The sequence below is a fragment of the Oncorhynchus mykiss genome, chromosome 20 (genome assembly GCF_013265735.2).
Source record: "Oncorhynchus mykiss isolate Arlee chromosome 20, USDA_OmykA_1.1, whole genome shotgun sequence".
NCBI lineage: Eukaryota > Metazoa > Chordata > Actinopteri > Salmoniformes > Salmonidae > Oncorhynchus > Oncorhynchus mykiss.
This window is the reverse complement of record NC_048584.1, coordinates 12,801,364-12,815,938: the sequence shown is the minus strand read 5'-3', so window position 1 is coordinate 12,815,938 and position 14,575 is coordinate 12,801,364. Positions and strand designations below refer to the sequence as shown.

Here is a 14,575-nt window from a genome sequence, read left to right as displayed (position 1 = left end):
TCGCTAGCAGCTGTGCTAAGGGCACATTTCACATACTAGAACTCACATTTCTTTATCCCTTTAACCCTATTCTCAACCGTCTGATAGTGCATGTTTTGACGAAAAAAAAATCTTCACTTGAACTTGGTTAACTCCCCCAGCCTTCCTGCATCAATTAACATAATTTGTATCCCTTTGGGTTGCTGCAGTTCAGTTTTGTGGCACTCTTAACTTTTCCCACTCAGAGGGCTGTAAGAAAACTCACAATCAGTCACCAAAGATATGGGATAAAATTCAGGAATGCAGTTGGTCAGGTATTAACATGACACCATTCCTGTTAGTAGAGACCTTGGAAAAGTAGGAATATGAAAATAAATAGCTCAAATGTAAACAGATGAAAAAGCAAGAATTTTGGAAAGATGTGCTCCAACCAGGTGGTTGATATGTCAGCAAAAAGTATAGTGGACTAAGAATAGGGTAAAACATGTTTTTAAATTAAATCAAATTATTTTGATTGAATTGTTGACAACCCACTTTATCAGGCAACATACATTGGTTAAACCGCATTTCATGAACCATAGGCTCAATTAATCAATATTCAAACTTAAGGTTGCCTATAATAGTAAGAAAAACTGCACTGTCATATATTATCTCAGAATGTAGTCTGAGAACATGTAGTAGGACAAATGGTGGTTGAACCTGGATCATTTGAAATGTAAGAAAACCATTTTGAGGGACCTTGCACTATACACCACCTGAAAATGCATTCATTTCAATTTAATTTAATATTACCATTCATTTGTTAACATTTGCCATTAGTCCTCATTTAACAATGCTAGCCTGTAAAAGCCATTGAAGCAGACCTAAAGTAATTTTTCTAATATTGTTGAGATAAGTGAAATGCTATAAATTATACAACAGGTGGTTTGGAATTCCCATTGTTATAGCCTATCCTACCAATATTATACTAGACAACCTAGGCCTACATATGGCCAGTACATTAACAGAAAGTGCCATTGTTTACATCGTTAACTTGCAACGCCCTACTACTACTTGGCTACTACTTTCACAGATCCACTGCCCAGCCATGCAATTTATAAACTTGTTATTGGAAAAGTTTCTGGTTTGAATCCCTGAGCCGACTAGGTGAAAAATCTGTCGATGTGCCCTTGAGCACTTAACCCTATTTGCTCCTCCTGTAAGTCACTCTGGATAAGAGTGTCTGCTAAATGACTAACATTTTAATGTGTAGGGTGTCTATGGAAAGCCACTGGGGCACTGCGGGTGTGTAAGGCAGTGGCGGTCGGTGCCGTTTAAGAGGGAGGATGATTCTTTTTTTTCATGAGCATGGCCTTATTTCTATTACAGCATATTGGATGACTGGCATTCATATTCACCCAGTTCAATGTAACAGAGATAGGTTTAAGCTACTACATGATACTCAAATATTCCCCATACCCATCATGAGGTTGCTACAACCTAGCCTATGATCGGAGGTTTACAACATTGGTGCACACAGGTCGAAGAGAAAGATTTGAGGTGACAGACAGGGACACTTTCCATATCACCTTGCACACTCTTGCATGCATCTAGCTGATCTAGAGTGTAATCTTTAGTCCAACAGTTGCAAACAATCATTTCTATTGGACAAATTCAGGCATGTTTATCCCGGTTCATTCAATTTGCTTCCGTTTTTCAACAAAATCGGTGAAATAAATACAGCCCAGATCACACGTAAACACAGTTCATTTTCATAGCAGCCTCATTGTATTCCTTCTCGCATTTATGCGCTCTCCTCCTCTCACCTTTTCCCTTCGCTTGTGGACTTCAATGCACAACACATTAGCTGTATGTGACCAGGTCGAAACAACCTTTCCAAGCCAAACCATATCATAACTGCTACACACAGCCTACATCATTGTCACCATATTACCTAAAGTAACATCATAGTCAACATAGCTAATATAACTAACTTGTTAGTAAACCCGCTACAATCATGCAGTAACGTTACAGTGTACATTCAATAAGCAGTTTAGCACTTACAACGGCGAGCCCAAGTGGCAATACATTTGTAAAACCAAAAGCTTACCTTGACTTGGAAGAGTTCCAGTGTTGTGTTGGATAGTCATCGCCAGCTAGCTAACAAATCATCCCTCTGTTTGAGCAGGGTGGTTGAGTAGGCTAAACTAGCTAGCTGCATTTTCTAGCTAAGTAAGTGAAATTGGAAGTGAAAAGAATTATGAAATCTCTCTCTCTGTCACTCTCTTGTTTCTCTTTCCTTTTGGAAGAAATTAATTTGTTCAAAACTGTTCAACTATTGTCTTTCTCTCTCTTTGAGTCAATTACTCACCACATGTTATACACTGCAGTGCTAGCTAGCTATAGCTTATCAAATAAAATCTAAGTTTAATTATCACGTGTGCCGAATACAACAGGTGAAATGCTTACTTACAGGCTCTAACCAATGGTGCGGGGAAAAATGTGTGTGTGTGTGTGTGTGTGTGTGTGTGTGTGTGTGTGTGTGTAGGTAAGTAAAGAAATAAATAAATAAAACAACAGTAGAAAGACATTTGAAAAAAGAGTAGCAAGGCTATATACAGACACCTGTTAGTCAGGCTTATTGAGGTAGTATGTACATGAATGTATAGTTAAAGTGACTATGCATATAAGATAAACAGAGAGTAGCAGCAGCGTAAAAGGGGTTGGGGGGGAAAACAAGACTTGGGACTCCGGTACCGCTTGCCATGCGATAGTAGAGAGAACAGTCTATGACTGGGGTAGCTGGGGTCTTTGACAATTTTTAGGGCCTTCCTCTGACACAGCCTGGTGTAGAGGTCCTGGATGGCAGTCAGCTTTGCCCCAGTGATGTACTGGGCCGTACGCACTACCCTCTGAAGTGCCTTGCAGTCGTAGGCCGAGCAATTGCCATATCAGGCAGCGCAACCGGTCAGGATGCTCTCGATGTTCCAGCTGTAGAACATTTTGAGGATCTCAGGACCCATGCCAAATCTTTTCAGTCTCCTGATCGGAAATAGGTTTTGTCGCGCCCTCTTCACAACTGTCTTGGTGTGCTTGAACCATGTCAGTTTGTTGGTGATGTGGACCCCAAGGAACTTGAAGCTCTCAATCTGCTCCACTACAGCCCCATCGATGAGAATGGGGACGTGCTCGGTCCTCCTTTTCCTGTAGTCCACAATCATCTCCTTTGTCTTGATTACGTTGAGGGAGAAGTTGTCGTCTTTGCACCACAAGGTCAGGTCTCTGACCTCCTCCCTATTGGCTGTCTCATCGTTGTCGGTGATCAGGCCTACCACCTACAGATTTTGTTTTAAAATCTTCTTTTTTTTTCATGAGTCCTCGTGATAGTCTGAGAGGAGGAAAGATGTGCAAGGAGGTAGAACTTGACCCCTGACCAGCACATCATTCAGTAGCACTGGTCTCTGACCTTTGACTTTTTATGTCCACTGTTTTATTTATGGTTCTATTGTACTATACAACACTCCTGATCCAAAAGTATGCCAACCATGCCAGAGATAGGATTGCCACTTCACCTAAATTTGAATGAACATTACCTCATGATAAATGTCTGGACAATGTGGGACTTTTCATTTCTGAAAACCCAGATGAAAACCTTTTTCAATGGAGATTCTCTATTTGAAGTGCTTGTTAGTCCACGTCGAGTAGGCTTCATCTAGGTCTAAGAAACAAGGCCTGTACATTCTAAATACCATTATCACTACGATGTACCTGTTTAAGCTGGAAGACAGAGGACTGTTATCTTTTATTTAAAAACAACGAAACCTTTAGAATGATTAAATTCCCTAAAGAGGGGAAGATTTTACAGCTGCACAAATTTTTTACTATAAATTATTTTTGCTGCAGTCTCAGAGCAAGAGATCTAACTAACCTGGATAAATAAAGGTTGAATAAAGAAAATTAGCTTCTTTTTTTTTGTTACAGCTTAGTTACCTTTTTGTCATCATGAGAGGCTGGATCGGGGTTTTTGTTTCTGTTCGGCTGCTTGTATTCTATTCATGCTGTGGCTCATGCATTTTACAACATGAAAACATGAAAATATGTTATTCACTTGTATGTTGTCCTGAAACTGTATCTCAGTCCTTGTGGACATAGATGTCCTGTCGTCCTTTTATGTTGATAGCTCACTCCCGCCCTGTTCATTTCTTCAGCTACCTTCAGATTCAATTCCTCAAAGATATGTTTCTTCAAGTCCTTTTTTTGCTGTAACAAAAACAGTATGTCACTGCGTTTAAAAAGTGAATAAAATTATAAAAAATAAAAAAAAGATTGAAGGTAGTGTGAGAAATGCTAAAAATAGAACAACATGCCCCATAAAATGTTATCCTATGATACCACGGTATACCGCGGTATGAACTAAGCTGAGGATGGAGGTAAGCAGGAGTGACGTATATCACGGTTGTTCTAGCGTTAGAGATACAGTGATGAGGGAGGGATGTGATTGGGTGGAGGTAGCAGACAAGTTGTAAAGCAGTGTTTTAAAGAGGGCCAACCTCCCCGCAGGCGTAAGATATTGACCTGAGCACAAGAGATCCAACCCCCCCACCTGTCAATATTGGGATGAACTGAGAAAATACAATCAGGTAGAGACCCTGGTATGGACGACTAGAGGCCATGGATCCTGCCACTGCAGACAATGTAAATATACTGTATTCATATATCCTCATATATGCTGTTGAATAATAACGATGTGCAATGTTGGTTTTGATACAATGATAAATTATGTAAAGGTGCTCAACAGTAGCCATGCAGGGTTTGGTATACACATGCATTTGGCCACTTAAGAATATCTACTGTATTCCAACTGTAATCAAAGATTGATACTGATAATATCCATGGTACTCATTGAAAGCATGTTGAACTTTAACCTTTTGGATGTTTTAATACATGCTTTTTAGTGTTTTGTTGGTCTTTGTTGTTTTCTAGCTTGGTGAAATATTATGGTAAAAGCGGCAATCAGGCTGGTTCCACCAGGCTAGTTTTTTTTCATCATCCTGTGTGCAAATAAACTACAAAATAGTGCAGATATTTCTTAAGTTCCATTTGTTTTGAAATAATGTGCTTTGTGAAACAAGCAGGAGTTTGAAAAAAAATATATTTCCACTCTCTGAACATTTATGGAATGGATGTTTTATTTATGAATTGAAACCATTATCATGATTATTATAATAGTAATCCAATTGGTTCGTCTTCCACAGTATATTACATTTTGTTGCATTGTGAAGTATGGTATGTTTAATGCTCAGAGAGCAATTGAGGTGCAACCATGGATGCTGTGTAAACACGTGTAGTTAAACAATGCTCTCACAACAGGATAGACTACTCAACAGCCACTTTTTTTCTCTCATCGTTTTCACTATGAATGATTACGATTCACTACGATTTTTAGAATAAAAAAGTTCCCAATCATGGAATCTCACTTCTGTGAAAAGTGAAATCATTATACGCCTACTGCACCAAGTTTAAGGAAATAAAATGTCGTGTATTTTTGGGAGCAGGCAAATAAAAATGGAAAAAGGTGATAAAGATCTGTCTGTCTTTCTAAATGAATGTGATACGTAAGTGGAATGGTATGGCCTTTGCAGACATCGTCAAGGTCTTAATAAAGTAAGCTCTTCGATGTCAGGGCGAGAGACAACATATCAATATAGGTGTAATGGTTACATCTTAATGTCCTGTGTCATTGAAATATTACTCAAGACATGCCCGAACACTGCGCCACCCACATTGCTAAAAATAGCATTTATGGTGTTATTTACCAATTGGACATGGAAATAAGGTGATTTGTCCTTTGTAACTATAAAAAATCTGCTGTTTCATTTGTTCATTTTGAGCTCTACAGCTTAGTGTGTACTCTTTAAAAAAAACAACAGCTGTCAAACATGTGAATCGTTAGGAAGATTATTTATCACCGGCTCCATTAAAAATAGTGTCAGATAGTAATGGTTTTATTGCCCAATGTAAGCAATGCAGAGACAGAAACCGAAGAAGATGAAAACAAGGCATAAAATGCAATCAGTCAGTACCCCAACTGAGGAACAAACAACCACTTATATCAGATGGTACATCATTTGTCACGGGTAGTAGAATACAGAACACAAGTCAATGATTTGTATAAATAGACATTTGGATGCTGTAAGCCTACTAAGTCATCTCTTCCTGTCCTGTCTGTGTCGCAGTTGAGGAATGTTGTTAGGTTCTATGCGGCAGAGGCTACAGGGCCCGGGGCCAGCTGTCGATGAGAAGTGTAGGAGAGGGGAGTGGAGGGCCATTACATGGCTGGAGCCTTTGGTCATCGTGCATGGCGGCATGGAGTCATAGAGTTAGTGCCACTCAGATTTCACCTACTGACTGACTGGAGGCGATGGCAGCCAAATGCATCTCACTCACTCCCATGGATTTCTCAGCTCACCCCTTCCTTCTTCCCTCACCCCTTCCTTCTCTGCCAGCCAGGCCATGACAGGAAACCTTGCCCTGTGGCGGGGGCAGGCGAGTCACCCAGGCTAGAACATGATCTCATTCCTTGCCGGCTCCAAACACATATAAAATGTTGAACCGAGGCCCGCAACCGTAGAGCACAGACAGTTGACACTGGTCATTGACTGGAGATTTGAGCTACCACATATACTTGACAAATGATGATGGGTATTCTACGAGTACAAGAGCTGGTAGGTCTTTACGTCTTTATCTCTTTTTCAGAATCCAGAGGCTTTCATTGTGGATTCCACAGAATAACCACAGTTGCAAAGAATATAGGGTTGAAATGAGGATTTCAGGTGTTGAACTATGTTCACAGCTTTCATGATGCTTAGCTGACACCTCAACAAACCTTTGAGATGAATATGAACTTCTACAGCCACAGTTTGAGAATGGTTATCACACTTAAGACTGAAATTCTTCTTACACCCGCTGCTGCTTGTCTTGCACTTACTCCTTTTTAAATTGTATTTATTTAACTAGGCAAGTCAGTTAAGAACAAATTCTTATTTACAATGACGGCCTGGGAACAGTGGGTTAACTGCCTTGGGGGTGGGGGGGGGCACAGGACAAACAGAATTGTCTCAGTTGCTCACATATTCCTAATAGTCTTGTTTTTCATATTCAAGGTTTCCAGCCAGAAATGTGAGGGCAAAGAATCCAGAGATGTGCAGTCTTCAGAGGAAAAATACGAGACATCCATCAACCAGGAGAAACAAGAGGACCTGAGATCTCACAAGGACAGCCTGGCTGACACCGATGCCCCCATGAATTTAAATGTAAGTCAAATACTCTCTTAGCGTCGTTAGTACAATGCCAGCGAACCTGTTAAGTGTTTCAGACCTAATGATTATGTGTTGAATAGACAGACATAAGGTTTTGCATTTGGAATCTTGGTTGGGCAACTGTCTGAATTTGCTGTAGTAGCTATGACACTAACTTCAAATAAATCTGAAATCAGAAAGTGTAATCACAGATTACAATCATGGCTCCAAGCGTTTTATCCTCAATTGGGAAGCCGTTTTATAGAAGTGCAAGATGTATAATATCTCTCTATTTGAAATGTTTGGTTGGCAGGTAGACAAATCTGGCCATCTGCGGTTAGAGACAATTGATGACCTCCAGATTATGCTGCAACTGAGGAAGTCGAGAAAGAGAGCGAGAAGAGTACAAGTTCGCAAGCCACCACCCGCACCCGAGACTGTGGTAAGACAGGCCTACTAGCTGAGTAGGGTGATAAGGTATCTAATTTGAGACATAGGAATAGAGGCAATTTACTTCAAGATTTGACCCTTCATAAGACAAATAATTACTAAGTAACTGCTACGTTCAGCTAAATCACCTTCTCTCTTTCCAGCCTTACTATGTGGATGAGGTGGACTTTTTCAAGGCCTGCGAGGAGAACAAACTGCCATTGATCGAGAGGTATCTGGAAAAATCAGGAGACGTCAATGCTTGTGACAATGTGAGTGTTTAGATAATACCAACCAACCTGAAGTTTGCCAACGCACCTCAGCTGGGTCATCACGTGTAGTGTGTGTTGTAATGTAATGTGTCCTGCTTCCTCTGCCTTTACAGTTCAGACGTACAGGCCTGCACAGAGCTTGCACACAGGGACATGTGGACGTTGTGAAGAGGCTACTGGAGGCTGGAGCTTTAATTGAGAACAAAGACAAGGTACTTTAAATAGAAGAACTCCAAATAACTGCAGGTCCACGGGAGCCAAGCTCTTGGCAATATATTGCACAGTCTTTGATCCTATACTGTAAAATCATTTGGAGTGTTGATGAGAAAGGAATAGATAAAAACAAGGGATTGCTTGTCTATCTTTAGCTGGATACCACTGCTGTCCATTGTGCCTGCCGAGGAGGAAGCATGCTTGTGTTAGAATTGCTGCTCAACCACGATGGTAGCTTCTCTGCCAGGGATAAGGTAAGCCTACAGAACACTCAGCTAGCAATCCGGACTCGGATCTGAGAATATGTTCAATGTGATTTATCCTTAAATGTTTCTGTGTCCCTAAGCTACGCAGCACTCCTCTTCACGTTGCAGTGAGAACCGGACACTATGAATGCGCTGAACATCTCATCCACTGTGGAGCGGACATCAATGCCAAAGACAGAGTGAGCTATTCTCATTCAGTATAGGAATTAATTTTTTATTATACCTTTAACTAGGCAATTCAGTTAAGAATAAATGTTTATTTAAACCTTTGCTCTGATAGACAGTATAAACACCTTAACATCTAATCAGAAATATGAAACACCAATGGGTCTTTAACTGTAAGAGGTTTTATATTCACACAGGAAGGAGATACCCCCATGCACGATGCAGTAAGACTGAACAGATTCAAAATCATCCAACTACTTCTGCTTCATGGAGCCAATGCAAAACTCAAGAATTGCGTAAGTTCTTGACTAACATGACCAGCAAACTTGTTTCCTCAATCTATCATAGAATGTGGCATTTTGTTTGAATAACACAATGATTTAAAAATGACTTATTTGCTCGTAAGGCTTACATGTATCATGTATTCAGAGAATCAAACTAGTGATAGCTGCAAAAATCTCTGAAGCTGGACTTACATCTCCCTCACTAGCTTTAAGCACCAGCTGTCAGAGCAGCTCACAGATCACTGCACCTGTACATAGCCCATCTATCTACCTACCTCATCCCCATACTGTATTTATTTATCTTGCTCCTTTGCACCCCAGTATCTCTACTTGCACATTCATCTTCGGCACATCTACCATTCCAGTGTTTAATTGCTATATTGTAATTACTTCCCCACCATGGCCTATTTATTGCCTTAACTTACCTCATTTGCACTCACTGTATATAGACTTTTTTTTATTTTGTTCTACTGTATGTTTTGTTTATTCCATGTGTAACTCTGTGTTGTTGTATGTGTCGAATTGCTATGCTTTTTCTTGGCCAGGTCGCAGTTGCAAATGAGAACTTGTTCTCAACTAGCCTACCTGGTTAAATAAAGGTGAAATAAATTAAAATACAAAAATAGCAAAGGTGACAGGATTGATACATAACCACAGTGCCATCTTGTGGTGATACATAAGATTGCACTTGAGTACAGATTTTTTTTTTAATTGAACCTTTATTTAACTAGGCGAGTCAGTTAAGAACAAATTCTTATTTACAGTGACGGCCTATTCCAGCCAACGCTGGGCCAATTGTGCTCCGCCCTACGGGACTCCCAATTACGGCCAGATGTGATGCAGCCTGGATTCAAACCAGGGACTGCAGTGACGCCTCTCGCACTGAGATGCAGTGCCTTAGACCGCTGCGCCACTCGGGAGCAAAATAAATAAGGCCCTTCACATTTTAGTCATCTAGCAGAAGCCCATACCTAGAGCAATTTAGGAAAACATACGATTGAAATATTTAATATATCTTTGTTTTTCTCCAACACAGGAGGGGAAGTCACCATTGGATAGCACTCTGGAGTGGCAGAGTGGGGCTAAATCCATTCTCAGCAACTTCAAGGATGATGCAAAAACTCCAGTCAAGTAAAGTCCAGTTCAATTGTATAAGTAGATACAAGCAAATGCTAACCCAGTTCCTTTGTGGAGAGACTTAACTTTCACAACTGCTCAGTTGATTATGGCGATACAGCTTCCAAGGTTTCATTAAACGGAGGCTGACTTCAAGACCGAAAGTCATTTCTTGCTAACCAGCAGAAGTTTGGCCTGAAAAATTGCAGTAACTTTGCATTTGCTTCTAAGGATGTTTGTTTTTTTATAGGCAGCTTATTGGAGGTCGGAGATGCTCAAGAAGGTTGAAAAGGTTGACAAATAACTATATGGGGAAAGAGAAAGTTTGGAAATTGTAGTTGTGACTTGAATTATGACATCAGCATGACTATAATATGCATTCAGTTAAATACTAAATTGCAGTTTAATTGTTGAAAAAAATATTTTGAATCAATACATTCTTAATTTCTCTTTAATATAAAATGACAGTGAGCTGGTGGCTTCAAACTGATTTTGTGCTAGTCAGTGAGAACACAGGATTTTAAAATGCTTGTGTGATTCTAATGCACTTCCTGAAGTCATTTTAATTGTTCTACTACATGTTTACCGTTAGCATTTTGCTGGTCATTTTATATTACGTTATGAAATAAACAGTATTGCCGGTGTCATCCGAATTGGTTTGCTTTGTCTAAAAGGAACAAGCATCATCATTGTTGCTAATACATGACAAACTATACGACCACTGAGCAGTTACTAGAAAACGGTCACATTACCACAAATAAGGATATTCCTAAAAGTACATTTACATAAACACATTCTCTATCCATAAAGAAAAAGTATTACAATTCAAACAAGTTATTACATTCTACTGCGCCATCTCAATCTTAGCCCTCTTTGACGCTGGAACATCCTCTTTCTCCTGTCTCTCAGTCAAAGGCTGCTCACTCTTCATAGAGTGTACTATCCCCAAGGCAGTCTTTCTCGTTTCTGTAATGACAACACTGTATATTCATTGATTTTTCTTGTGCCACAAACACAGCTTTGAGAATGATAAGACAAGTAATAAATGTAGTTCAATGACACTGTTACATGATAATAACACTCACATTCCATGGACAGGCTACTCTCACTTGGCCTTTTAACCAAGTGTACATACCTGCCTGGCATATAACATTTTACACAATGTATTCATTCAGCTGCTCGAGCAATGTGTAAATGGCAGTATATTTACCTCCATGTAAGTGGACAGCTCGACAGTTGGTTGAGATCGCAGCTTTGCCATCTTCTTCTGACAGGCCAAACAGTAGGCCCCTGGACACCATTCAGGATAATAGCAGTGACACAGTTTGGCCTCATCACACCTGCATATAGTCTATCTGTAATACTGTACCATATTAGAGTCGCATACATCAAGTACTGTACTAGGTAGGTAATGTTTTAAGAGAGGATACAAATTGGCAATGTCATAGGGTCCTCTCAACTCAAGGGGCTGATTGAACAAAACACACATTTACAGTGGTATGGTTAATTTCAGTAAGATGTTAAAACCGGTATGTTCAATGCTCATGGTATGAATGGTATCCAAGTGGGTAATATACCTTTTCTGCCCCACTGGTCACAATTACGTTCTGTTAAAAAACCAAAAAAACATTGCTGTTACACAGACTGTGTGAAAATGGCAGGTTGATTGACAGGTGAAGTGAAGTTGAACCATGTTGGGTCTATTTACCTTGCCTTTGCACGCCTCCATGAGATTTAGAGCATTTGCGATGGTGTGTCTTCTCATGGTGGAGTCTCGGATTGCAGGTGTGTAACGTACCTCAAAAAACACACCCCTTTCAATTGCCTGAAACAAGCACAACTTGCATTACCACCTGTACATTACTTGGAAATGGCCAAGCAATCTCTTCATTCAAATACACAGAGAGCAATGGTCTCACCCCATTGACTGAAGATCTTTTGAAAAAAAAGGGCTGTTTTTCTGTCGCTGCTACACAGATGATGTCAATAGTAAATTCCATGCAGGCTGCCTATTGAAACAAAGAGAAGACCGACACAAGCAGAATGTCATCCATACCTTGCCAGTGTAGTCAACAATAATACAGTACATATTATTGACGGTGGTGAAAAAAAGTACTTACATGAAACAACTTCTCCGTTTTAGGATAGGCAGCCACTAAGTCATAGGCTTTGTACTCTCTTAATGGTTTCTGGGAAAGGATAAATTACATTAGTCCCATTTCACAAATTATGCAATATGAATACTGTCAGCAAAATGCTCAAACTTCTACTGTATATTGGACTTACAAAGTGTGCTGCCCTTGAGGCCACAACTGTCAGTCGGTTCAACACCTTGAATGGTCTGGATTTACCCTGTACAAAATCAGGGGGACATAATGCCTTCAGAAAAGTATTCGTACCCCTTGACTTATTCCAGTGTGTTATAGCCCGAAATCAAAATGGATTAAATATTTTTTTTCTTCTCTCATCCATCTACACACAATAGCAGCCCGTAATGACAAGATGAAAACATGTTTCTATACATTTTTGCAAACAAATGTGCGTCTACACATTTACAAATGTGTAGACGCACATTGGGCAGCGATTACAGCTGTGCATCTTTCTGGGTAAGTCTCTAAGAGCTTTGCACACCTGGATAGTACAATATTTGAACATTACTCTTTTAAAAATTCTTCAAGCGCTGTCAAGTTGGTTGTTGATCATTGCATTGATTTTCAAGACGATTTCAGTCAAAACTGTAACTAGGCCACTCAGGAACATTCAAAGTCGTCTTGATAAGCAACTCCAGTGTCTATTTGGCCATGTGTTTACAGTTATTGTCCTGCTGAAAGGTGAATTTGTCTCCCAGAGTCTGTTGGAAAGCAGACAATTAGGTTATCCTTTAAGATTTTGCATGTGCTTAGCTATATTCCTTTTATTTTTAATCGCAAAACACTCCCTAGTCCTTGCCGATGACAAGCATACCCATACCATGATGCAGCCACCATCATGCTTGAAAATATGAAGAGTGGTACTCAGTGATGTGTTGTTTGCACCAAACATAACGCGTTATATTCAGGACATAAAGTACAATTCTTGCAGTTATACTTTAGTGCCTTATTGCAAATAGGATGCATGTTTTGTAATATTTGTATTCCTTCTTTTCACTCTGTCATTTAGGTTAGTATTGTGGAGTCACTACAATGTTGATCCATCCTCAGTTTTCACCGATCACAGCCATTAAACTCAAATGGTGTTAAAGTCACCATTGGCCTCATGGTGAAATCTCTGAGAGGTTGCTTCCTCTCCGGCAAGTTAGGAAGGATACCTGTATCTTGTAGTGACTGGGTGATTGATACACCAGCCAAAATGTAATAGTAACTTCACCGTACGCAACAGGATATTCAATGTCAGTTTAATTTTTTTTTATATATATATTTTTTAACTCATCTACCAATAGGTGCCCTTCTTTGCAAGGCATTAAAAAAGCCTCCCTGGTCTTAGTGGTTGAATCTGTTTGAAATTGCCTGCTCGACTGAGGAACTTTACAGATAAATGTGTGGGGTACAGCGATGAGGTAGTCATTCAAAAATCATGTTAAACGATATTATTGCAACTTGTGAATTGTTTAGCAAATGTTTACTCCTGAACTTATTTAGGCTTGCCATAAAAGGGTTGAATACTGAAGACATTTCCACTTTTCATGTTCTTTTTGTACAAATTGTGAAAAACAAATTCACTTTGACATTATGGGGAATTGTGTGTAGGCCAGTGACATCTCTTTAATCCGTTTCAAATTCAAGCAGCAAAACAACAAAATGTGTAAAAAGTCAACGGGTGTGAATACTTTCTGAACGCACTGTAAGTATCCCAAGGCATGGAGAAATGGGATAGCTAGCTTCAAGAATATTACATAATGTAGCAACATTATTACTACACCACATTACCTGCACTATAGGAAATGTTTCAAACAGCTCGGAGACACACTTCGGTTTGCCAATTGCCTGTAAACATACGCAAACAAAAAGGGTGACATTTCAATCAATGGGATATGTACAAGGAAAGCCCTCAACTTCATGATTAGCCATAACAGGGTACAATCAGTAGCCTACCTGCTTATTTTGTTCCAAATCAACCACATAATTGATGGCAACTGTGGAGTATCCAACTGAGACGTGAAAATATCAATGGATTAGTACAAATCAATCAAGACATAGTTCAGCTAACTCCTGTCCATCGCAACAACAGCTGTTGTCAGTAATTCCATTGACCCGCCCTTGAAGTTAGCAACGAAAGACGATTTAAATATCTTTGAAGTTTGTGCTAGCTAAACAGTTTTGCAAATGTAACAAGATAAAATATAGTTACGATGAGCTGCTGTTTCAATAACACTCTGAAGTCGTTTCTTGTCGGTTGTGTAGCTAATATTGAAGTCCATGAACACAGCCATGTTTCCACGTGAGTTGACCCGAAATGCCTTATGGGGCAGGAAGCTGTTTTCTCTCGCATCTGGTTGTTGGATACAACAAGACAAGCTCTCTGATTGGTTCAGTTATATATCAGATTATAGTTTAAATGAACTTGAACAAATTGAC

The 14,575-nt window shown here is 39.7% G+C and overlaps 2 protein-coding genes across 8 annotated transcripts; one reads left to right on the top strand and one right to left on the bottom strand.

Annotated features, from left to right (window-relative positions):
* Nucleotides 1-4,521: 4,521 nt before the first annotated feature.
* Nucleotides 4,522-10,646, top strand: LOC110498996 (ankyrin repeat domain-containing protein 1). Of its 4 annotated transcripts, none has more exons than XM_036955840.1 (9): nucleotides 4,522-4,653; nucleotides 7,122-7,271; nucleotides 7,570-7,698; nucleotides 7,850-7,957; nucleotides 8,071-8,169; nucleotides 8,326-8,424; nucleotides 8,517-8,615; nucleotides 8,799-8,897; nucleotides 9,922-10,646. In XM_036955840.1, the coding sequence occupies exons 1-9, from the start codon at nucleotides 4,630-4,632 to the stop codon at nucleotides 10,018-10,020; spliced, it is 906 nt and encodes a 301-aa protein (XP_036811735.1). In that variant the 5' UTR covers nucleotides 4,522-4,629; the 3' UTR covers nucleotides 10,021-10,646. The 4 variants fall into 4 exon arrangements, with proteins under 4 accessions (XP_036811735.1, XP_021431447.1, XP_036811736.1 ...); XM_021575772.2 differs by lacking the exon at nucleotides 4,522-4,653 and adding an exon at nucleotides 6,442-6,683; XM_036955841.1 differs by lacking the exon at nucleotides 4,522-4,653 and adding an exon at nucleotides 6,775-6,791.
* LOC110498997 (ribonuclease P protein subunit p30) lies at nucleotides 10,437-14,561 on the bottom strand. Of its 4 annotated transcripts, none has more exons than XM_021575775.2 (11): nucleotides 14,349-14,561; nucleotides 14,093-14,148; nucleotides 13,928-13,984; nucleotides 12,288-12,353; nucleotides 12,122-12,190; nucleotides 11,921-12,010; nucleotides 11,710-11,826; nucleotides 11,579-11,608; nucleotides 11,432-11,469; nucleotides 11,212-11,291; nucleotides 10,437-10,981 (listed from the first exon to the last, which is right to left on the bottom strand). In XM_021575775.2, the coding sequence occupies exons 1-11, from the start codon at nucleotides 14,428-14,430 to the stop codon at nucleotides 10,941-10,943; spliced, it is 726 nt and encodes a 241-aa protein (XP_021431450.2). In that variant the 5' UTR covers nucleotides 14,431-14,561; the 3' UTR covers nucleotides 10,437-10,940. The 4 variants fall into 4 exon arrangements, with proteins under 4 accessions (XP_021431450.2, XP_021431448.2, XP_021431449.2 ...); XM_021575773.2 differs by having other exon boundaries at nucleotides 10,437-10,967; XM_021575774.2 differs by lacking the exon at nucleotides 11,432-11,469.
* Nucleotides 14,562-14,575: the final 14 nt, after the last annotated feature.